Source organism: Molothrus ater, chromosome 1 (assembly GCF_012460135.2).
Source record: "Molothrus ater isolate BHLD 08-10-18 breed brown headed cowbird chromosome 1, BPBGC_Mater_1.1, whole genome shotgun sequence".
Classification (NCBI taxonomy): domain Eukaryota; kingdom Metazoa; phylum Chordata; class Aves; order Passeriformes; family Icteridae; genus Molothrus; species Molothrus ater.
In genome coordinates this window covers 39530058-39555267 of record NC_050478.2, presented here as the reverse complement: position 1 = coordinate 39555267, position 25210 = coordinate 39530058, and the positions used below count along the sequence as shown (strand labels likewise).

Here is a 25210-nt window from a genome sequence, read left to right as displayed (position 1 = left end):
GCTCCTGCTGCCATTCATAATTTGTCTGTAATAAGAGGTGTGCTGCAGATGCCCATAAAAACAGTGGAAAAAGAAGGCAGCTTTGTCAGATGACTTTTTGTTACACATTCAGTTTTCTCCCAGCCTTCCTGATCCAAAGTGCTCTGGCTGTAGAGGAGAAAGAGTGGTGCAGTTGTGAAAATTTGACTGTACAGAAGAAATCATTACAAGTGCAAAGGCTTCAAGGGGTGGGAATTAAAAGCTTATGAAGATGAGGTCAGGGTGCATTGAAAAAAATAGCTATAAATCAAGACTGAGATGTTTCTGAATCTCTGCTTTTTACGCTGCCTGGAAAATAACTTTTTTGTACAGATTATGGAAAATGCAGAAATCAACAACATCATCAAAATAGTTGGATTACAATACAAGAAAAGCTATGAAGATCCAGAATCTCTGAAAAGCTTGAGATATGGAAAAATTATGATCATGACAGATCAGGTAAGTCTGAAATTCACAGGTTTTAATCTTTAAGCTTCTTACAATGTGTTTTGCTGCAGTTTCATAGGTTCTGAGGTTCCTTTAAGGAATAATTTATCTGTGTTGTTTTGGTTACTCTTAATGTACAGCTGAACTTTGCTGCAGAAAATAGCAAGAAACCAAAGTAATAATAAGAACATGCTATTGATAATTCAAAAATATGTTGAAAGTAAGGACAAAAGTAGACAGTAAATGAGGTGGTATTACTAGCAAGTCAGGTAGAAACCAGAATGTAGGCAATTTTTTTTGGATAATCTCATGATTGATCTGTCAAGCGTCTTGCCACCAATGAGAACTGTGGCTGGGTTTGGCTTTTCTCCACAAAAACTCAACTCTGGTGTCTGGGAGAGCTGTCTAGCTCTCAGCAAAAGCATGCCACAGGCAGAGAAACCTTAAACAACAACCATGTGCTTGGCTTGGAAGAGCTTTTTCATAGCTCGGTGACCTTCACAGGTGGTTATTTCATACCCTGGTCCAGTTTGGAATCCAAATTCAAACCGACTGTTCCTTTCTATGCTTTCTGTCATCAGACATTGTGTTGATGTATTCAGGGCAGTGAGTGGGTTTTTTGGTGGTTTGGGGAATCCGATACAAGAGTGCTTCATGTTTTCATGTTCTGATTCAGGATCAGGATGGATCTCACATAAAGGGCTTGTTGATCAATTTTATTCATCACAATTGGCCATCACTGTTGAAACATGGTTTTCTTGAGGAATTCATCACCCCTATTGTGAAGGTATGGGTTCTGTTATTGAGATTTTATGGATTACTTACAGTACAACAGAAATGTTGATTTTGTTTATTTGTTTTTTCAAAGGCAAGCAAAAATAAGCAAGAACTTTCATTCTATAGTATTCCTGAATTTGATGAATGGAAAAAGCATATGGAAAATCATAAAGCATGGAAGATAAAATACTACAAAGGTTTGTTTAGAAACAAATATATCAACCCTATGAATAAATAATAATAAATGGGTGCTGTGAAGTTTTATTATAGCTTTTCATGATAGTGTCTTACATACTGATTTTATCATATTCCCAGTAAAATAAAAGAGATAAAATAATAAAACTAAAATTTTGAATATTGAGTATTTCTTTTTATTGTACAGGGTTGGGTACCAGCACTGCTAAAGAAGCAAAAGAGTATTTTGCAGACATGGAAAGACATCGGATCTTGTTTCGATATGCTGGGCCTGAGGATGATGCTGCCATTACACTGGTAAGAACTCACAAAAGTGCTTCTATATTATATGTTTTATTTTTCATTTGATGCTGAAAATGGCACATGAGGAAGTCCTGAGAGGGCTTGTTTTTGTTTTGGTTTTTTTTTTTTAGTATCTGAATGTAGCAGTTTCGGAAACTGGGCGGAAACACCGATTAAGTGTAGTGGTTTTGGTTCACCAATTGTTCATTTCCTGGCCAGTGCACCTGTTAATGAAGTGGGCCAAATGCCAGTGCACCCACTAGAATTATTTACTCATTTTCTGCTCCGAGATAAGGATTAGGAAGAGAGCAAAGCAGGCTGAAACTTTTAAAGGATATAAAGAAAACTTTAACATAATTAAAAGAAAAATAATAAGAAAATGAGAATAAACCTTCAGAACACTTCTCCTGCCCCCACACCCTCTTTTCTTTCCCACTGATAACGTAAAGAGACAAAACCTGGGACTTTCAGTCAGTTTGCCACCTCTAAAATAGTCTTCCTTCAGTTCTCTTAGGAACAGGAGTCTCCTTTGCCATGCCATGAAGACTTCTTCACAAGAAACAGTTCTCTCATGGCTTCAGTATCACAGTGAATCAGCAGCCACCCAGAAATCTGCAATTGTGAAGTCCATCCCATGTTTTGGTAGTTTTTTCCCGTAACTCCCACCATGGGTCATTTCAGCTTTTTGGGGTAGAATTTTAAGGATGAGCTGTTCTAGTGTAGAAACAGAAGTTCTCTTCTTTTATCTCTGGGAACAGAGGTTTCCTTCTTCTATCCCTGGGGCAAGGTTTCTCATCTCCCTCATCTCTCTCAGTTCAAGCTTCTCATTGGATCACAGCTACTGCAACATCTGCTTATTTCAACACTGGTGCTTCTGCTCACAGCTGTAGTTAGAATGCTACATCCCCCCCCAATGCATTCCATGAATTACAGGGAAAAAACAAAAGTCTGATATATCAATTATATCTTCACCATAGCCTTACAAGAGAATTTCAGCTCAAAACAAAGGCATCTCCTCCCATCTAGAATTTGACTCCTTCTTCACTGACTTCAGCGTCCCATGTTGTTTTCTTTACGTGTCTTCACCCTTTCCTTTTTCTTGATTCAGGCGAGAATTGGTGTTCATAGGTTCATTTTTTCTCAAGCTTTATCAGTTGAAACAGTTTTTATAGAGTTCTGCAGTGCTGAAAGGTTGATTTCATCCAGGCTCTGCATTGGGGAAATCCCACCATAGGGGAAATCGGTCCTCTCTGTTGGTCATGTGGTCTCCACCAGCACCGTGCGAGTTGCGCTGGCTGCCGGTGCCATCCTGCACCTTCTCTTCATGCCGGGCACCAGAAAAACATAAAAAGGAAAGCTGCTGCTTTTGTCCTTCTGTCTGCAGCATGGCTGGCTAAAAGCAGCTAAGCAAACAAAGTTCATTGTGAGCCACGCTGAGATAGCTGCAGCTGCACCGATTTTGGCCAAACAATCCTGGCCACGTGGCCTCAGGGCCAGCTGTGGGGCCACTCCCGGCGCTGGTCCCGGCCGCATGGTTGCTCCTGGCAGTGGGATGGCCCCCAGCGGCATAGCCCAGCGGTGCTGCTGGAAGAAAAAAACACGGACCTACAGGCCCCACTGGGAAGGGTCCCAGCCCTGCTGGGATGGGTCCCAGCAGGACAGAGCCTGGTGGGCTTTCCCAAGCCTGGCCCAGCCCACCAGGTCACAAGGGCGGCACAGGGCCAGGCCTGCCAGCGCGTTACCTGTTCAAAGGTTGGAAGCAAGAGAGCTTTTCCTGGGCCTTGTTCATTTTTAAATGTGACTCTCACAGAGGTGTGTTCAGCTTTGTTGAGTGGTTTAACACGGTGTCAATATTCAAAACTAGCTAACTGGTTGGTTATGCCAGGCCAGAAGGAATTTGCCAAGCCTCCACAGGGAACCACTTCTGCAGCTTGTGAACTCCCTCCCCAACTAAAACCAAACTGCATTAAACCACAACACTGAAAAAAATACTTTGGTCAGAGAAACAATCTTTTGGAAAATGTTTTAGATTTTGGAATAAGCTTAATCCACACCACAAAATGAACTCTACCTTCTGCTTTTAGGTTTGGTAGTTTTGTGTGGTGTGAATATCAAGAAACGTTACAATCAGAATTGCTTTTAAAGACAGAACGTACAAAAAAGTACTCAAAAAGAGGGGTTTTTATTTGTTTGGGCAATAGAGCTGAAACAAATTGTGTTTCATGTCTACTTAGGTGTCTGTATTGTGTTTCTGACCAAATAAGATCAGATAAATATTGTTTATTCATTGAAGATCTGTTAGTGTGTCATATATGTATTCATACAAGTGCTCTACATATTTGAATTTGAAATTGTGTAAATAGTAGTGTGTAGGAAAATACTTCTGTTCCAAAGAAAGTTTGTGGAAGGGTAAAGTATAAAGGATCTGGAACAAAGCAGTTTTCTCAAGAAATATTTCAACTTTTGTCTACTTTACTTGCTATTTTAATTGTAGGTGGGGTTAGTGAGAAAAAAGGGTAAGAGAGAAAAAAAGCAAAATGGAAAAATACCTATCTTAAACAAAACAACTTTTTTCTTATCCTGTGGGTACAGTAAAATGTGTGGTTTTACTAACAGAATTCTGATCTCTATTTCTGCAAAGAGACCTCCATACACAGACTGGTATATGAGGCCATGTAACCAGTTATGGCTGATCCTCACTGTTACCTAAAATAGTATTCTGTCAGTCTGGGAGGAAGCTGTTCACCTCTGCTACATCTCAGCAACTACCAGCTAGTGCTGGAGCTGTGTACAGAAGCTTCGCTTACACTTACACATCCACCTGCTTTTCCTCAGCTGGTCCCTGGAATCCCAGCCCTAAGTTTACCTCTGGGTGGTATGTGATTATGGGCCCCAGCAGGCCTCTTGATAGCTGAAATCTAGGAAAGCAAAAATTCTTTCACAGAGCAACTTCTTCACCATTCTGAAGAACTCTTTTGCTAGTAAATGAAGTATGAGGAGAGCAGTTTTTAGTGGAGAACTGAAAAAACAATCCCCTTCTTATTCTATTGAAGAATAAATATTTGAGAACAGCTCTTAATTCCATTCATTCTATTTTTATTCTATTATAATAAATTAAAAAAATCAGCATAAAATTTGTCTCTTGGTCATTTGTCACGTTAGTAGTCTAGAAAAGGTATAGATAAACTGAAAGGAGCCAGAAGAAAATTGTAAGAATTTAGTCCTGTTTTTTGCAAAAGCCTAATCCTAAATTTTAAGATGTGAATAATCAAGCTTTGTTCACAAAGGAAGTCGGATGCAAAACATGGTGATAGGGCTGAGGCCCTTTGTCAGAAACTAAGTTACATTTAATATTTATTATGTAGCATCTTGGTCTCCAAGGAATTGACACTACTCATTCTGGAGTGCTCCAGTTGGAGTTCTTTGAAAAAGATGGTGCTGATGAGTGTGTTCTTATGCAGGAGAGTGGTTGAAATCAGGACACGATGAAGTTTCTATATGTTACTCCCTGAGAAAAAAAAGCAGTACCTCAGCAGCTCACAGAATTTCCCCAAAGTAGTCAAAATCTTGTTTAAACCATATATTCAGTTTTTATGTCTTTTTCTCTGTTTGGGAGAAGGAACTCACTGGCGGGGAACTCTGTTTCTGTAACACCACAAAGTCAGAACATTCCTGTGTCCTTTTGTAGTGATAATTGGTTGCTGGAAAGTGATGCCTTGCCATCATGAAGGCTGAGGTCATCAGTCAGCTGGCCCAATCTCTGGCTTAGGCTTTTTATGCAGTGTCAATTCTGTCAGGTTGTCAGTTTTCTTAAGAGTAGTAGGGATGGCCAGTCAGGAACTGCTGGAAGTTATGGACAGAGCAAAAAGGGCATGGAGAGGACAAGAGTGGGATATTTTTTCTAATACCTTCACTTGATTGTCTTGATGAGAGCTTGGTCTAAATGATGAACCCAACCTTAAAGCTGTGTGGGGCAAGACCTTCAAACCTGTGTGTCAAAGGACAACTCTGATGTGAAGAAGGGAAGAAGAGTGATAAGATTTGTCTAAATGTGTGCAGATTTCAGGAAAGCAATATAAATTTAAATTGCAAACAGTGTGAGATCTGTCATTTCAAAAAGCCTTGTGTAAAAATGTCTGAAAAGTCGTGTACTGGTACTGCTTCTTAAATGTAAATGTTAGTTATACAGATTAGCTAGTCCAAATAAGCCTTATTGAATACTTGATTAGAAAATGCAATATACTTAAAATTCTGAAGTAACATACATTTGCACAAACATTTATATGCTGATACTTTAGTGTACTTGGAATCTTTCCAGGCCTTCAGTAAGAAGAAGATTGATGACCGAAAAGAATGGTTAACAAATTTCATGGAAGACAGGCGACAGCGTCGGCTACATGGCCTTCCTGAGGTTAGTCCTAGATAATAGCTATAAATCTGCCAGGTGAGATTTAAATGTAATGTAGTTTTTGTATTGAATGAATAATGTATGTGGTTTTTTCCAGCAATTTTTATATGGTACAGCAACAAAACATTTGACTTACAATGATTTCATTAACAAGGAGTTGATCCTTTTCTCAAATTCGGACAACGAGAGATCTATCCCTTCCCTTGTTGATGGTAAGCTGACAATTCATTATCATTTTTTGGAATATTTCTGTTTATTGATGGTTTTTAGAGCTGTGATTTGCATTGGAATCAATGCATTCAAGTAGAGAATATAAGAACTTCCATGCATGCGTTTGTTATCATTTTGTGTATCAGTAGTATCCTGCATGCTTTAGGAAGAGCAGTGCCAGGGGGTCAAGGGAGGTGCAGCCCTGGTGAGGCCACATCTGCTGTGTCCACTTCTGGGCTCCTCAGCACAAGTGAGACCTCCTGGAGCAGGTCCAGTGAAGGGTTGTGAGGATGATTAAGGGTCTGGAGCATCTCTCTTATGAGGAAAGGCAGAGGGAGCTGGACCTGTTCAGTCTCAAGAGATGATGGAGAGGGGACCTTATCAATGTGTGTAAGTATCTAAAGGGGAGATGTTGAGAGGATGGAGCCCGGATCCTCTCAGTGATGCCAAACAATAGGACAAGAGGCAGTGGACACTGATGCACAGAAGTTCCACCTGAACATGAGGAAGAACTTCTTCAGTGTGCAGTGACTGCACACTGGAACAGATTGCCCAGAGAGGGTGTGGAGTGGAGATATTTGAGAGAGACACCATATCCTGTGCAGTGTGCTCTAGGATGATCCTGCCTAGGGAGGTTGGACCAGATGAGCTGCTGTAGTCCCTTCCAGCCTGACCAATTTTGTGATTTGTGTGCTAAGGAATTGCCATGTTTCTTCTGTGAGGAAGTTGAAGCTGTTGCTGTGCAGGCTTTCTACTTAACTAGACCTATTCCCTAAGCCCTACAAGCGCTTTGTTTCTGCTCATACCATCAGAGAAAGCAAGTCTCTTAAGTGCTTATGATAATTAACATTCAAGTCAGCAGCTGAGTGCAGATGAAGATGCAAATGTTTTCTCTCCTTAGTCTTGCACAACAGGCAGTGCTCTAGTGTTTACTGACCTGTAATCTTGCTATCCTCCTGTCAGTCAGGTTTACTAACCCTCCCCTTGCAATAGCATGTACATTAAAAGGAGCAGTTTTTACTGCACTAGCTTCATTTGTAAAACTGTCTGCAGACAGCATGAGCAGGAATTTCTGCTCATGTCATTGTCTGTGTGCACAAGCTTACTATGATCAGGAAAAAGGCCTTGAGACTTCGGGGAGGGGTGAAGTGCATTTATCTCCAATTCCCAGTACATTTTATAGTGGAGCTGGTCAGCCTTCTTAAGACTACAGACTTATACCAAAATATTAGTGCAGCAAGAGCTTCTTGTGTTTTGCATGAAAGAGAGGGATCATTCAGGGGGTAGGGGCAGTAAGATTCCCAGTAAGATGGATCCCCAGCTTTGATGAAACTGAGTTAGGTATGCAGATACACACCTGGGGAACCAAAGGATGGCAGTCTCTGTTTCAGCTTCTCCAGACTTACTTCTCCCATACCTGGGTACTTACAGAGCTGTATGTTTCAAGGCATCATTGCTCCTTACAATGTACTGTACCCAGACTGCCTTCTCAGAAACAGCAGAATGATTTTGCTGAAATGTTAAATATTTAAGAATGAACTTGCAGTAGACTGTTTCTACAGAAATGTAAGAAAATAAGAAGGGAACACAGTTATTCATATATTTGTGCGTGTCTATGTGTATATGTAACAATGTAGGTGTATCTATAATACCACAAATATTATATATAATTCCTATGAGGTATTATAATTCCTAATTCCTATTATATATAATTACTATTATATATAATTACTATATAATTCCTATTTCTACCAGCTTTTGCTGTAATTCTACATTCTGGGCATGGATATATGAATTGTGCAGCAGGTGTAGTGCTCTAGAAATGATTTTTGTCCTTTAACATCATCAGGTGATATATGACAGGCTAGCCTGGTGGCAAATCTCAGACAAAGAACATTTTGACTATCTTTTCACAGCTGGTAGTTACAATTCTTGCTGCTTGGTGATTCTCCTTTGTAAAGGAAGTCCTTTAAGTCTGTTGTATTCCATAGAGTGCTGGTAGAAAAACATGATGCAGAGCCATTGTAAAAAAGTTTGGATATTACATATTTGAATGAAATGGAAATTGAAGTCAGTCTCTCTTTTTTTTTTTTTTTTCTTCCTTCCAGCTTTTGCTCTTATGTTTGACCCACTGTACTAATGGTAACATTAAACAATATTTTAGTGCATTTTAGAAATGTATGTGAATTAAAACACTGAATAGCTCAATAAGCATGATCTAGAACTGGTTATCAAGTTCTGGATAACATGCAGGAAATATAATGCAATCCCTTCCACACAGCTGTTGTTCCTAAAGTTGTGTTGTGTCTAACCAATGAAAATAAACATTTTCAGAAGATCAGAGACTGGCTTCTTTCTTAAAACTTTAAAAGATCTCAAGAGGATAACATTTTTTGGTAGTAAAATTTCAGAGTTCTGTGAAATACCTGTAAGCTCTAGTTACAGCTGTCATTGCTGAATTTGTGCTGGTATTCTTAGAAAAAGATTTTGCTGAGTAGAATGGAAAGAATTCTTGACATATGGAAGTTGCACCTTTAGGATCAAGGTGCAGTTTATTAGAATGATATATTGGATGCTCTATAATTGGCTGAAAAGGTTGTGTTTCCACTTTTTTGGTAATTTTTTGAGTTTGGTAAAATATTTTTGATTACTTTAAAAAAATTATATGTTTAATATTTTGTTACTATTTCAGTGTGAATTTGTTTTTACTTAATGTTTAGACTTCTTATGAGAGATTATAATTTATGAAAAGGCAAAACAAGTTTATCACTTGAAAACATTTGCTTGTGTATGTGTTGAAAATGGGATGTTCTTCTCAATAGGTCTGAAACCAGGGCAACGCAAAGTTCTATTCACTTGCTTTAAGAGAAATGATAAACGTGAAGTAAAGGTTGCTCAGCTGGCTGGTTCTGTGGCTGAAATGTCAGCTTATCACCATGGGGAGGTGAGTATGGAGGATGGTGAAATTGTAAAGACTTTTAGCCTATGTAAAATACTAGGTAAATGTTTCTGCTATTAAAATTGCAAACTATTGACTATAATTCTACTAATCACAAAGGTGTGCTTTTAAAGGAAATGAACCACACTGTATGTAACTTAAGACAGCATATTTCCTTTCTTTCCAAGGGTTGGTGCACAGCGCTATCCCAAACACTTTGTGGGTTGCAGCCAAATAGTAGATAACTAATTGCCTAAACAACTTCTAGATTCTGAAATCATAGGAATATAGGAACTATGTTCTAGGACAATTTTTGTCTGTAACAAGAAGCACAGTATTTTAAGGGAAGAAACCGAGGCTCTGTTCTTCAAAAACTTATTACACTGGCAGAACAAAGATTTTTTTTCTAGCTCCTGTTTTGTTTATATTTATGTGAAATATTAGCAAGAGGGGCCGTATTAACAACCCATCCATCCCTTCTCTCCTCCCTTTAGAAGCCATGAGTAGTGGTTTGTGCATGCAGGTGTGGTCAGTTTATGTCTTTTTACTTCCCCCAGAGAAGTGCTTAAGAAGAAATTGAGAAACTCAGGAGTTTTCATAAGCATAGAATATGTATTCCCAGCAGCCCTTGCAATAGGTTACAGTAGTCCTTTCTCAGGGAGACTGCTTTCTTAAAAATTCAATTCAGGTTAGTCACACAATTTTGGGTTATTAAAAATAGATTTTGTTGGCGTATGAGGATAGACTGTCTCATACTTCTTACTATGAATATGTATTTTCTTGCAGCAAGCATTAATGATGACTATAGTCAACTTGGCTCAGAACTTTGTTGGAAGTAACAATGTGAATCTGCTACAACCTATTGGTCAGTTTGGCACCAGGCTTCATGGTGGAAAGGATGCTGCCAGCCCTCGCTATATTTTCACCATGTTAAGGTAAACTGTTAATGTCAAGCTAAATGCATGCTTTGAAATAGCCTTCTTATGAAACTCATCCTTTCACAACACTCCTTTTTTTTGGGGGTGGTGGGGGAGAGAAATGGAGAAAGATTGAAATATTTTAATAGAAGCTCATATTTTGCTTTGGCTCTCTTAAGTATGGTTTTGAACATCCGTAACATTTTGCTGCTCCTACAGTTAAGCAAGGAAATTTTGCAACTATTTGCATGCTGTGCTGCTTTATTACTGAGTGCCACAGCGTCACACTGAGCTATGTGTTCCAAAAGCTTCAAAGAATGGTATTTTGTAGATGCTAAATGTCAGCAGTTGCTAGTGTACCAGATACATGAGTTTCTGTGAAGGAAACAAACTTCATGTATTATGAACTCACTCTTCCATTGGGAAGAACTTTGATATCTCAGGAGATGTGTACCTTGGATTTTCAGCTTCAGAATGGCAAAGAGAGAGAAAGATGCGAGAAAAATCTGCAAACTGATCATATTTGGCCCAAGGGCTGTTAAAGAAAAATGTTCTTTACATACTGGACTTCAGGTTAAATGGTTTTCTTTTTTTTCTTTTTAAAGCCCTTTAGCAAGGCTTCTTTTTCCATCAGTGGATGACAACTTGCTTAAATTCCTGTATGATGACAACCAGCGTGTAGAGCCTGAATGGTATATTCCCATCATTCCCATGGTCTTAGTAAACGGAGCTGAAGGAATTGGCACTGGCTGGGCATGCAAACTTCCAAACTATGATACCAGAGAGATTGTAAACAATGTCAGACGAATGCTGGATGGCCTAGATCCCCACCCAATGGTAAAAATAACAGTATATACTAGTATTTTATATGTGTTTACTTACAGAATCAATTCCTATCTCTCTAGAACTTCTTAATTATTGGAGCATCTGAGTTGGTTTGTCCCAGTAATTTTATATAGAAGCTCTACTTGACTGTTGGGATGAGGCTGGGCAAGTTAACTTTGAAGCAAAAATATTGCTATTTGTATTTTTAGCAATTATTTTAGGGACTTTTTGTTCAGTCTGCTGACTGTTACAAGCCTTGCAGGATAGTTGTGACATGGCAGTAGAGTAAAAAGTTGTATCACTCTTTCTTTTTGAAGGTACTACTCAAGTATCTTCAGCTAAAGTTAACATTTCCTTTCTCTCTTCTGATTTGTTCTCTGTTTTATATATCTGTAGGCAGAGGAAAAGATATTGCTGCTGTTCAAGGAAATCAGCGACTTCTGAAGTGCATTTAGCTTCTGTTTATTCAAAATTTTAGAAGTCCCAGAAGTGGTGTGAAAAAAATTGGGCAGAAAGAATACCTGTGTGAACCCATAATATCTGTGACCAGGAGATGAAATGCAGTAGATGTAACCTTAATTTTACAACTGATGAATATTGCTGCTTGGCTGTGATTACTAAGCCATAGAAGCAGAAGCATCTTTTCTTCCCTATTTAGATCACAGTTCACTGAGTGTGCAATATCAATTTTCAAGACATAGTGGCTTTCCTTTTTCAAATTCTTGGGAATAATGAGATTTTTTTTTTTTAATTAATGCAATCTATTGCCCTTCCTTTAGGACTCCTAGGCCTTCTGTGTAGTCTCACAGTCAATTGAAGCTCACTGTGCTTGAAAGAGGCAGTTCTGCCTCCATCTAGCTCCTTTCTGTATGCTGGTATGTGTTTGTGTCAAGCTGGATAAGGAAATCAATCCTGTTAAAAAAAATTCCTCAGCCTGTTATCTACAATTTGACCTGGATGGGCTCCACTATCTTTGCCAAACAGAACAAAAATGAAAAAATGGTTAGGGGAGGTAGCACCACTTCTGTAAACTTATTGTGGGGTGTTAATCTGCTTTCTGTCATGCCTTAATTGTGCTTAGAGTATTCTTTAAAAAAGAGGAAGAAAAAAAAAACAAACTAAAGAATCAAAACAAAACCCCACCACTTCACTGGGTTCAGCTGCATCTTCTTAACAATTTTTCTAATCTGTGGACAGTAGGATAACTGGTCCTGTCACTTGCATGTGTGTATTCTGGTTTTTGTAGTATTTTTCCTATGACCTCAAATTTTCACATTCTGAGAGGTTTGTTGATGGGTTAGGGCAATATAATGATAAGTGTATGGAGTATGGAAAATAAATATTTTTTTTTACATTTTATTATAAAGATTATTACTTTGGTTTTTCCAATTTCAGCTTCCAAACTACAAAAACTTCAAAGGAACCATTCAGGAACTTGGTCAAAATCAGTATGTAGTGAGTGGTGAAATATTTGTCGTCGACAGGAACACAGTAGAGATTACAGAGCTTCCTGTAAGGACATGGACCCAGGTAAGTAATAGTGAAATACAATTTAATATAAACAAAAAAGAGTGAAGAATTCCTCATTAAATTATTTAATCCTACATCTGTGTGAACTTCTAACACAATTTCTGATTATACATACACAGAAGGGAACATGGTTTCAGTCTCCTCTGTGCTTTTGTAGAAGATGGTTCTCTGTTTGTGCCATCAGCTGTCCATGCTTCTCCTGCATAATCCACTTTACAGGAGGCCTTTCTCTCCTGGTTTCTGCCTCTTATGTTTGTGCTACTCTTGGCCTGCATTTCACTGGTTATACTGGTTCTGTAAGTTGTAACTGGTACCAGATGTAATGCACAGAGCTTTGGAAGTTGATGTTGTTCATTTGGTTTGCAGTTTTAAGGCATTTCAAGTGGTTGTTTTGTTTTTTTTTCTGCCCTATTTTCAACAGGTGTACAAAGAACAGGTTCTAGAACCTATGTTGAACGGGACCGAAAAAACTCCAGCATTAATTTCTGACTATAAGGAATACCACACTGATACAACTGTGAAATTTGTTGTGAAAATGACAGAAGAAAAGCTTGCACAGGCAGAAGCTGCTGGATTGCACAAAGTCTTTAAGCTTCAGACAAGTCTTACTTGTAATTCGATGGTAACTTTTTCATGTTTGGCTATTAGAATCCCTACTGTTGCTTGTTGTAAAATCAAATGTTTTTGTAGTATACTTTGGTTCTTGGTATTGAACAGTGCATTGTGTATTTGAAATTGTTTCAATAGTAGAAAACTGTAGTGATGACCAATACTAAGTCAATATGAATAAGTGAATCCATTTTATGATGAGTCTTTCAAATAAGACAGGCCTGGTGTAGTTGCCTTCTGTAATTGAAAATCTCCTGTGCAGTGAACCAAAAGTGGTTAATATAAAGTAGATCATACAAATAACTTTCTGCCATATTATAATTAGATTTGAGATTTAAATTGAGACAAATTACATTTTTAAAATTGCACTTTCTGCAGGACTGTTACTCCTCTAATATGAATTAAATGATCCAATGTTCCCACCAGCATAAATCCAATTTTAGGTGGTAAGGTATAGCAAACACTGTTCTTAAGCTGCTTGAGACATATAGTGCTGTAAATTACTAAGAATATGAATAAATATATGTCTGTCTATTCTGAGAGGGATTTAAATGTAAGTTAATTTCTGCAAAGATTTCCAAACATCCTGTCTTAACAGATACTGAAAAAAACAGTTCTGTTTTTTTATGGCAGACACTACTTTCAGATATTATCACAAAACACAGATATCATTATTGTTGCTATTGTTGTGTAGCTCAAAAGCTATGTGAAAATAGGTTAAAAATAAATTAATGACCATAGATTTGGAAAAGGAAACATGCCTTGCTCAACTAATTTTCTAGATTGTACTTGAAAAGCCACTCTACCAAATCAGGGTGATTGTATTTCTCACATTTAAACAACTGTAGGAACAACTGTGAGAATCTGTTGTCATTTTTACATTTCACAGATTACAAAATGTTTTGCAGCTGAATTCCCGCATTTTCTGCCTGCCAAAATAAATAATAAATTGTAAGGGCCGCTTTCTGTACCTGTGTGTGGGAATTAATCTGCCCTAGTGTAAGAACCTTAAAAAGTTATGAGTGAGGTATGAGTGGCCAAGTGAGCTTGGCCATTGTCCCCCAGCACCCAGATAGCTATTTTGGATAGATAAATCATCCCCTAGAGGGGTTTATTTCTTCCAGTTGACTATGGAGGGCACCAAGGGTGAGTGGTTCACCTATAAATGTCTAAACTGGAGATGTCAGAAGCCAGACAGGATTGATTCCACCTATCAAGTAAAAATTATTTCTTACTTTGTGCTTGAACTTGAAGGATGGTAGTTTTCACAGCTGAAAAGTGACAGATTTCACAGCTGAATTGAAAGATTATTAAGGATTATTAAGCTTTGCAACTGTTACATTAAATAGTTGTGAATCATCAGTTGCCGCTGAACTTGTGATTTAATATGTAGATAAAATTAGTCATTCAAGTGAATTCAGGCATATTACTCTATATAGCTGTCTTTTTTTTGATTGTACTGCCATAAATCTCATCCTAAATCTCTTTGTGACTAAAAATAAAGACCATCCAGCTCTGTGCTGCCTAGCTCCAAAGTGAGGTTTGAGTTCACAGCTCCTCGAAGTACCGCTTTTTGTACAGCGCTTTTATACGTGCAGTAGAACTGAACACTTACACAAGGGCAAACTTACAAAGTTTGAGTCACACAGCCTCTCTCAAGTCTATCCTGTATTTTCTAGGTGCTGTTTGATCACATGGGGTGCTTAAAGAAGTACGAAACTGTGCAGGACATCTTGAAGGAGTTCTTTGATCTGCGGTTACATTATTACAGCCTGCGCAAGGAGTGGCTGGTGGGCATGCTGGGTGCAGAGTCCACCAAGCTGAACAACCAAGCTCGCTTCATCCTGGAGAAGATACAAGGAAAAATTACCATTGGTGAGTAAAGAGAAATTAGAATTGTTAACAGTGGGGGCAGATCTGGAAAGTATTTAAGTATAGTAAAAAATACTTATATGCAAGATTTTCATGACACTGACTTTCCTTCTTTTTTTTTTCCTCCCCTCCTCTGTGTTTGTGGGTATCTTGTAGAGAACAGATCAAAGAGAGATTTGATTCAGATGCTGGTCCAGAGAGGTTATGAATCTGATCCAGTAAAAGCCTGGAAAGAAGCACAGGAAAAGGTAATAATCTAGATATTGTTGATGTTGTTACTGTTATAAATGATATTGCTTGTTTTCTAGTAGTCTAGCTTAATTTTTAACGCACACATAGCACTTAAAAAACATTATTCATTACTCCTTATTGGCTTCCATTTAAAAAAACCACTGAACTTACACAAAAATAGTCACGTAATACTTGTATATAGATAATGCTTAGAAGAAAATTAGATAGTACAAGTATAAAAAATGAGATTGCAGAGGACTGAATTTCTTAATGTACCCAAATCAAAACTGGCAACTTGATTTCTGATTGGCTGATACAGAAAGTGCTGCATTAGTTACCCCACACATACAACTAATTACTAAATGTAATTATTTCTACATAACTTATTAATTGCTTTTCTGTAAAGAAACATGGATGTTATAAACTTACGACTTTTAAATTTATTGTAGTAAATTTGACCTTGACCTTGACCTATATTTGTTTCTGCTTTTTTTTTAAACCAACCAGTTTTTATTGTTCCAAAAGAGAGATAGGACAAGTTTAATTTCAAAGTTACATCTCCATTACTATGGGCAGATGGAACTGCTTTGAAAAGCAGCCTTGAATTTCTGTCACCCATGCCTTTTCTGTGTCCTTGCCACTGTTTTAGCTATTTGTTTTCATTTCACATTTCTTTTGTATTTTTAATACTGTATTTTAACTCTATGAAATGATTTCTATTTTGTAACAAAACTGTTATTTAGAGAAATTTTGATCTGCTCTCAAACCCCAGTTTGCACATTTGGGGCTTTGATACCAGCTGTTATTCAAAGGACTGTGCTAATTTTCTAAAGGAACAGGTATCTATGAATACCCAAAGGGCAAATGTCTCAGCCCTGAGAGATGGGTGGACAGCACCAGTATCTGCAGCCAGCAGCATATAAGGCTCTAGCACGGGTTCAATTTGATTTCTTAAATCAAAGGATTAAATAATCAGCTCTAGAAGGTCACAGGAACACGGCCTTTTGGAAAGGGCCAGAATATGTTCAGGTTATTGAATCTGTGAGGGCACACCTTGCTACTCTGTGATGGTGCTTTGGAGCAGTGTCACAGTTCATGCAAGCAGCTAAGATCACTAATACTTGTGATTGGGAATGTTTCACCTCAGGCAGCAGAAGAGGAGGACTCTCAGAATGCAAATGATGATGCCTCCTCTGCTTCTGGTCCAGCCTCTGGCCCTGACTTCAACTACATTTTGAACATGTCCCTGTGGTCACTCACAAAAGAGAAGGTGGAAGAGTTGATCAAGCTGAGAGATTCCAAGGTTGGTACACCTGGAAGGCTTGTTCTGAAACGGCACAGTAAATGCTGATGTGTCTGTTGGGAATGTTTAGTCTTCAGTGGCATTTGCTTTAGTTGTGATTACATTCTCTATACTACTTTCATGTTTTAGGAGAGAGAACTAAATGATCTTAAAAGGAAATCTCCTTCAGACCTCTGGAAAGAAGATCTAGCAGCCTTTGTTGAAGAGCTTGAAGTATGTTTTACTTTATATATATTTCTAAACCATGAAATTCATATTAATTCAATTAAAACCACTAACTAATAAAAATTAATTAAAATTTAAGAAAAATAATTTTAAAATACCACATTTTGAATCAAAAGTAGATTCATTTCAGAATATAATGGTAACTGGGAAATCAGTATTGCACATCTGTGTTCTTAGTAGTGTTTCTCAGGGATTGTTACTTGCATCTATCCAATTTGATGTTTTGTCCAAGTCAGTGACATTAAAAGAAAAATAACCAGGAGAAAGTTAGTTTTTAGATGACACAAAAACCTGTGAGTAGTAGCTGGTAATGGTAATAATTACAGTAGTTCTACATGATCTAATTTTTTGTGAGGCAGTATTACCAAATTCAGAACTGTACATTCAGGAATGAAGTGTGTAGACTATAAATACTATTATGAGGGGTCCTTAGTTTGCCTTAGCAGTAATTCTGGAAAAAAAGGTAAAGTCCCTTTGGTGAATGACCTGCTGAACCTCAGTTTTCCGTGTTTTCTGAAAAGGGCTGGTACAATCTTTTGAAGTGACACACTTCAAAACCAAATATTTAAATTAAATGCTGAAATAATAGAAACTTAGAGCAGTACCAGACACATACTTGAGAAATAAAAACTGGAAAGAAGAAAGACTTTTCAGTGTAACAGTGTCCAAAAGTTTGTATTTATTCTTGAATAAAAGTCTAGTTTTTAGCTCTACAGGGTCATGAATTTACCAAGATTAAGTGGACACTGTTCCAGAACTGAAAATTGTGTTCCAATTCAAGTGGTATTTAAGGGGAGCCTTATGCTCCATGTATAAAGGAGCTGAATCTTAAATAATCATCATGTTCCACTTTGTCCTCTTTAAAAAATAATGTGTTTCCCCCCTCCTGCCTCCTCTTGTTTGTTAGAAAGTAGAAGCACAGGAAAGAGAAGATGTTCTGGCTGGCATGGTTGGCAAACCAATAAAAGGCAAAGTTGGGAAACCCAAGATGAAGAAACTCCAGCTGGAAGAGACCATGCCATCACCATTTGGCAGAAGAATAGTTCCACAGATTACATCTGCCATGAAAGCTGATGCCAGCAGGAAATTGCTGAAAAAGAAAAAGGTAAACCAAAATGACTGCTGCAGTTAAATTATTTATTATTTAGCTGGTGTATTTTTTCTACTCCAGCAGCATAAATCCAAATCGCCAGATTATCACTGGTGCTGTATTTGCACTGTTTTGCTCACCTAATGCATAAGAAATTTGTAATGGATTTCTTTTACATTTGCAAATCTCATGAGACTGCTTATTGTTCAGGTGTTTTTATTGAGATAACTTCTTTCCAAGACTATTCAACAAATGTTGATATACTAGTCTACATTCATTTATTATCATCTGCAAAACTGTTCCAGTTCAATCTTGAAATATAAAGGTGTAAATGATTTTATTTTGCAATTTTAGGGTGAAACTGATTCTCTAGCAATAAAAATGGAATTTGATGAAGAGTTTGGTGGTGTGCCAGCTGAGGGTGGTGGGGATGACTCACTGAATGCATCAGCTGCAGCAGCTAAAACCCCTAAACCCAAGAGAGAGAAGAAGGAGCCTGGTAAGACCCTTGCACAGCCATATTTCACCTTAGTTGTGTATTTACTGGGCATGAAATGCATTTTTAACACAGTGTGAGAAGGGAAATACAGCACAATAATCACTATTTCATCTGGTTTTCTTCCCTAAAATGAAATATTTGAAAGTACTATGAAATTTCTTCGTGCAATCTACTTTCCTGGGGTGATGGATCTTAACATTTTCTACATTTCAATTGTGGGGGTGGGGGGGGAGGAAATCTAAATCTTCAAACTTGTGTATAGAAAAATAGATTATTTTTACATAATGTGTCTTATTCCTTGCAAACTGAAATGTCTAGTTTGTGTGCTCTTTGATATTGAAGGACAGGGCAGTTACCTTCAGCCCCTCAGTCTGAGTATAGATTGTAGAACGTGATTAAATAAATGTATTTTTCTATTGACATATTCAGACATTCCAACTTTCAGAAAGTTGTGGGTGCTGTGGCTTGGCAGGCAACCAACATTCACTTCCCCATTTCCTCTGCTAGTGGGAATTTATTATTGCTGTTTGAGGAATACACAGTAACAGGGAGGCAGCAACAAAAAAAGAAAGCTGAAGACAGAAGAGAAGGTTTAAGTATGAGGGGGTTTATTTTTTCAGAAAAAAGGAAAAAAATGTGGTTGCACAAATTATTATTCTGAGATAAGATCTGGGTTTCATTATTCAGGGGCTTCTCCAACCTGAGTAGATTCACTGAGTGCAGTTGTGACTGACTTGTCTGCTTGCAGCTCAAATCTCCTACAGCCACTGTTGAGCCAGGGCCAATTAGCCCAGCTTGACCTGAGCTTGCCCTGCAATTGGCTGACCACATTTTTACCCCCTCTCCACAATAGGATATCCTCTACTTCCCATGTTTGTTGTATTTATCCAATAACTGTTTCTGATTCTGTTCCCTGAATAATGGAAAACTGCACATTCTTTGCCTGGAAAACTCTAGCAACCTTTAAAGAAACACAAGTTTGATGGCAAAACTTAAAATTAGAGATGTTATGTTTTTTAGTCATAAAACAAATTTCTTTGGCAGCAGGCGGTCAGGTTCTGTGTAAAATAATTTCATGTTAAATCTTCCTTCAGTGAGGAGAAGAAAATTTACAGTGTTTAAAGGAGAACTTTTTAAGATGAAACTTTATACTAAATTTGTAAACAATTAGAAAAGATGAAAATATTTTTTAACCTGACTGTAGTAAATGCTTTTACTTTTGGCAGGTGCCAGGGTAAGAAGGACACCATCATCTACAAAACCCAGTGCAAAAAAAGTGAAGAAAAGAAACCCATGGTCAGATGATGAATCCAAGTCTGAAAGTGATTTAGAAGAAAATGAGCCTGTGATTATTCCAAGAGACTCTCTGCTTAGGAGAGCTGCAGGTAACCCAAGACTTGGTGAATTGTGTATTGTGACTGGAAGTTTCAACTACAAACCCACATTTTCCTTTGACCATAGGACTTCCTTTAGGACTTTATTGCCTACAGGTAACTTGCGTTACATTTTCTTCACTGTGTGAAGAATACTCTTAAGTCAAGATCAGAATTTCTTATGAAAGATCCAAATCAATTTGTAATTTGGATCAGAAATCTTGTCCCCTATTCTAAACAGTAGAATAGAAATTAATCACTAAACTAGTGAATTATAGAAGAAACAGACAAGACAATACTCTTACAAACAAAAACATTACTCTGATACTAGTATACTGCCAAATAAGGCCTACAAGGCAAGTAAAAAATTGTCAAAAAATTCTGAACACTCCATGAAAACCAAGACTGAAAGTTTGGAAAGTATGTAAGTATGTGATGGTTTAAAAAACCCCACAGAGTTTCTGGAAAATTAGGAAGAATATTCAAATCATGGATTCAAGAAAGCTTCAATTTTAAGTGGAGGATTCTCATTCCTTAAAAGTACTGATGCACAATGTCTCCATAATGCCTTTAGCTGAAGGTGGCTGGGCAAGCCACAAGAGGTGTTGAATGTTTGCTAACATCTAAATTATTTTTTATTCTTTTCTGCCCTTTATTCTTCCACGCTGAAACAAATCTATTATCCACCATTCTTTCATCTTATGTACTCTGAGGCAGGGATTGTTCACTGACTTCCACTTTGATTTGTATATGTATGTGTATTATATAACATAGACAATTCTCCTGAATTGTGAAAATTGTGTGATTTTCTCAGCTGAGAGGCCCAAGTACACTTTTGACTTCTCAGAAGAAGAAGATGATGCCGACGATGATGATGATGCCAACAATAACAATGATTTGGATGAGCTCAAAGTAAAAGCCTCTCCAGTTACAAATGACAGAGAAGATGAGTTTGTTCCCTCAGACAGCTTAGAAAAAGATGAGTATGACTTCTCTCCAGCCAAATCAAAGCCATCTCCAGAGTAAGTACTGTAACTCAGTAGGATTTTTTTATTAATAACTTTCTTCAATGCAAAAGTTTCTGAACAAAACTGAGAAGCATCAGCTGTTATTGCTTTACACGCACCGTGAAAAATAAAATGTGGAGGGATTCAAGTGTATGTTATCTCAGCCTTGCAACTGACCTATGCAGGGGTGACTCATGATTTAAAAGAATAATATAATAACATATAAAATAGTTATGATACACTGTCTGTAATATCATCTGTTAAACTATGTTTTTAAAGGTTCTCTGTTTTCTGTCTTGTGCCAGTCTGGTATAGAGAACTTACGAAAAAAATGTAATTCTGTTAATTTTAAATGTCTGGAGTTCTTGACTGGATGTCAGTTTTAGGGGTTTGCTGCAAGCAGATGCAAAAATGCTGGAAATGTTAAAACAGGATTTAAATTTTGTGTGGATATTTATGATGTCCACGTACTTCACTATGTGCTTGATGTAACTCATACAATTCCCTTTTTTTTTGCTTGTAAGTAGAAAAACATCTCAAGCCAAGAAAAATCAAGATTTTGGGAACATCTTCTCTTTTCCATCTTACTCTCAGAAGACAGATGATGGTGAGATTGTTTTCACAGTTCTGTTTAATTTTTATAGCAACTATTAATGGGATATTTTGGGGAGTGGTACATACAAACTTCACAGAGTAGTTACCGGAGAAGGATGTCCACATCCTCCCTCTTTATAAACGGGGTAAAGTGAAAGAACTTCTGATCTTTAGAGGAGCAAAGCTTGTATCATAGGTAAGGAAGTCACAGTACATCCATAGCTGTAGCGTCACAAACACTTTTTGAGATTTTTACTGCAGTTAATATTGATGTAATTAATATATGCCTGTGAATGGATCTTATTCTAAACTTACTCTGTGGTTATAGATACAACAAAATTGGACAGTGATGATGAGGATTCTGCTCCTGTTTTCTCATCATCTTTTGCCCCAAAACAAACAGAGAAAATTCCAAGTAAAACAGTAGCTGCTAAAAAGGGTATGTATAGAATTGGCCTGGAAGCCATTCCTTTTGTTTGAAAGTCATCATCTCCACCTTTTCATTGTCTCTTCAGTCTTCAAAGTAAGAACTGCTTCCATTTATTTTGAGCTCTGTGAAATTCAGCAGTAGGGTATTTGAGCTCATTGACATTCAGCAACAGGGTATGAACTTTCTCCAGTTCCTTAATAGTATTGTTTCTTTCCACTGGCTACTTTGTAGTGTCAGAACTTCTTACCTTCCACATCAGGAGGTGGTGTTCAGCCTTCAAATAGTTTAACTAATGGGAGGTTTTTAGCTTCAGGGGATAGGTAAAGTGGAGCATGCCACCAGTTGGTGTGGAATATCCCTTGGGTCAGTTGGAGGCAGCTGTCTGGACTGTCCCCTCACAACTCCTTGTGCACCCCCAGCCCCTTTCTGGTGTGATGGTGTGAGAAGCAGAAAAGGCCTTGAGTCAGTGTCAGCAGCAGCAAAATATCCCTGCATTGTCAACATCATCTCCAGCCCAAATACAAAACACAGTCCCCTACCACCTACAATGAAGAAAACAAACTCTGTCCCAGCCAAAACCAGCACAGAAGGCTATCACTTTTTCCTCTTGGAACAGAGGATGAGAGACTCTCCTCAGACTTCAGAGGTATAAATTCTTTCAGTTATTAGTCAGCTTTTAGAGCTGTCATCTTGCATTTTTTCCCTATGATATTGGGGCCTTTGTTTTTTAAAACTTCTTTTGACCAACTTGCAGCTGAACTTAATATATTAATTCTTCTGTAAAAAAAGGTACCTCAAGGAGAATGACAAGAAAGTAGCCAGTTACAATAGTTAACTTATTCTCTTAAAAATGAGGAAAAAAATATTGTTTTCTATTTTAGGCACCAGTGAACTGCAGCATCTTTCCACCCTTTCCCCCTTTGCCTCCCTATTTCTAATCTATTTCTTAATGCATTGTGTCCACTCTAATTTGTTAACAGTTCAAATCAGTGAATGCCTGATTACTTCTCAAACACTTCCAGTTGTTGGTAGAGTTCTGTAGTACAGTAAATAAAGATTGCATACAGAAATAGCTGATCTCTAATAGAGTGGTCTTTTATATTGAATTTCTGTACTCCAGCAAATGGAAGAGTGAACTTTGTATGCAGTAGCCAGGCATGGATGCACTTTAAAATTCAATCTTTCTCCCTCTCTGTTTTTTGAGGGTCTGGATGTAAGTGAATTGTCATTAGCCTAACTCAAAACCTTAAAATAGAGCTGTGATCTGAGTTTCTGATTAACCTGTACACATACAGAATAGGTATAAACCAGCTCTCTTTCAAGCAAGAGTTAAATTTTTGCCTTCTGAGTAGCCTTAGGGGCACTCTCCTTCTCAGTGCATGGCAGCATGACAATTGCTTTCACCAGTTTTCAGCTCTTCTCTTCTTTTCTGCCCAGATCAGACATGACCACACTTTCATCATCACAGCTGGACAGTTCAGTGATAACCCAGCAGGTTTAGTTCATTGGTCATCTGGTTACACTTTTTGTAGACTCTTTGATTCTAAGTCCATCTTCATGGACTTGGCAGCAGCCTCCTCAGAACCCATTTTCTGGTAATGTCATATTCCACCCACTCACCCTCACACTGGGAGTGCTCATTGTGTGTGGCTGAAATGATTGTTCCAGAGCTGTTTGAATTTCTGTGACTTCAGACTCCGATCAATTTGGGATGAAATCTCTTGACCTCTGCTGTTCACTACAGAGGATCAAGAGGCAGCTGAACTTTTCCATGACTGTTTGAGCTCTCTGTGGTTTTAGGGCTTTATAGTAAAGCCTAAGGGAAATTTGAAAAGCAGGCCAACTCTTGATAAGCAACTGCTCAGCTTGAACAGCTTTGAAGAGCCCAGCTGCTGAGATTCTAGCAAGTGAGATCTACTCTTTGCATCACCTGTGGGACTGATACCATACCTGGACTTCCTGTTAAAAACTTGGGCTTCTTGAGAGCCTGTGTACATTGATTGTGCTGCACACTGTTTCCTGTCATGATACCTAGTGGAGAGCTTGGCTGAACTGATTTGCCATCAAGCTGCTGTCAAGAGATCCTTCACACTTGTGCAGCCATTAGGGGTGTAAGTTAAAGCAGCAGATGAGAATCCCCCTGTATTTAGTACAGAGGGAAGTCAGTGTTCTGAACACTGCTCCTTTAGCCACCAGGTAACAGCTAAGGGGTTTGCTGTCCCTTGGTCACACTTCACAGGAGTTACCCACTGAGATTAGGCTCTGTTTCCAGAGAAAAATCCAGTGTCTGTGGCAGTGTGCTGTACCTCTGTTTCTGCAGTTCAAGGCATCATAACCAAAATGCTTGTGGAGACACTCTCTTGTTCTCCAAACACATCCCCCTTGTGATCCCATAAATTAAATTTGAGTTCTCACAAACATCCACATTCCTGGTATCTAGAGAGTTTGTACTTGTGCCTGTTTGAGGCACCTGTGGTTGACAGAGGGTAGGTCAGGTGTGTATCTGAGGTTTCTGCAAGACTCATTCATCATGACCTGATGATCAGGGTCTTAAGGGTCTTCTCTGACCTAGATGGTTCCATTATCCTATCCCTTGACACCCACTGTGGGAACATTGCAATCACCATCTTTTAAAGACAGCCAGATTAGTTGTGTGGCACTGACTGAAATTCTCCAGGAAATGCAGAATTTTCCCTTCCTCTCCTTTCAGCGTTTTCCAAAATTCCTTTTCACAGAGATTGACAGAATGCAATGTCACAGAGACAGAGGCACTGCCTCCCAAACTCCTGCAGTAATCCTGGGGAAAGCAGTCCACAGTCATACCACCCTGAAGGCAAAAATGTCACAAGCAGCTGGATACTGTGATGTATCCAGCCTCTATGGTCAAAGTAACCAGCCTGGAGGACTTCTGTTGCTGCTTTACCCACTAGTAACCTGGTTTGTACTCAAAAAGATGGAACAGTATTCAGCCAAGAACCTGGAATAGTACTGAGTGCACCAATCCTTCTCAGAGCAGGACACAGGAAACCTCCTGTTTATTCCACACAGTTACAACATAAAAGCTGAAGTGTGTTTTCCCCAAGTGCAGAAGTCACTCATCTTGTTTTAATGTCTGCCATTCATGCCATAATTGGAGTATCTAGTATAATTTAATATGTTCAACGAATTTGTGAATTTATTTAGTGTCTTTTAACTTCCAACAGCAAAACTAGATGCTCCCCCTAAGCCTAAAAGAGCTCCCAAGGCCAAGAAGGTGGAAACTGTGAACTCTGATTCAGATTCAGAATTTGGCATTCCAAAGAAGACGGCAGCACCCAAAGGTAGGAGTCACACCTGGGCTCTCTGGAGCACAGGGCTCACAATTATTTTAAGAACCACAATAATTGTGGTGAGTTATGAGTACACTGATCACTGGTAGATTACTCAGCCT

At 38.3% G+C, this 25210-nt stretch overlaps 1 protein-coding gene across 4 annotated transcripts in view; it reads left to right on the top strand.

Moving 5' to 3' along the window:
• TOP2B (DNA topoisomerase II beta) overlaps positions 1-25210 on the top strand; it is a 61840-nt gene that overhangs the window by 35146 nt on the left and 1484 nt on the right. Inside the window, exons 13-34 of one of the 4 annotated variants that reach the window (XM_036379255.1) lie at positions 352-477; positions 1142-1252; positions 1334-1439; positions 1625-1734; positions 6038-6130; positions 6225-6339; positions 9160-9281; positions 10062-10210; positions 10798-11029; positions 12413-12547; positions 12969-13169; positions 14836-15031; positions 15185-15276; positions 16407-16562; positions 16692-16775; positions 17695-17892; positions 18232-18376; positions 19603-19761; positions 20564-20771; positions 21284-21363; positions 21679-21789; positions 24984-25100. In XM_036379255.1, coding sequence (XP_036235148.1) covers positions 352-477; positions 1142-1252; positions 1334-1439; positions 1625-1734; positions 6038-6130; positions 6225-6339; positions 9160-9281; positions 10062-10210; positions 10798-11029; positions 12413-12547; positions 12969-13169; positions 14836-15031; positions 15185-15276; positions 16407-16562; positions 16692-16775; positions 17695-17892; positions 18232-18376; positions 19603-19761; positions 20564-20771; positions 21284-21363; positions 21679-21789; positions 24984-25100 — 3046 coding nt within the window. Of the gene's footprint in view, positions 1-351; positions 478-1141; positions 1253-1333; positions 1440-1624; positions 1735-6037; positions 6131-6224; positions 6340-9159; positions 9282-10061; positions 10211-10797; positions 11030-12412; positions 12548-12968; positions 13170-14835; positions 15032-15184; positions 15277-16406; positions 16563-16691; positions 16776-17694; positions 17893-18231; positions 18377-19602; positions 19762-20563; positions 20772-21280; positions 21364-21678; positions 21790-24983; positions 25101-25210 lie in introns of all 4 variants that reach the window. The other 3 variants (XM_036379254.1, XM_036379257.1, XM_036379256.1) reach the window with 3 other exon arrangements.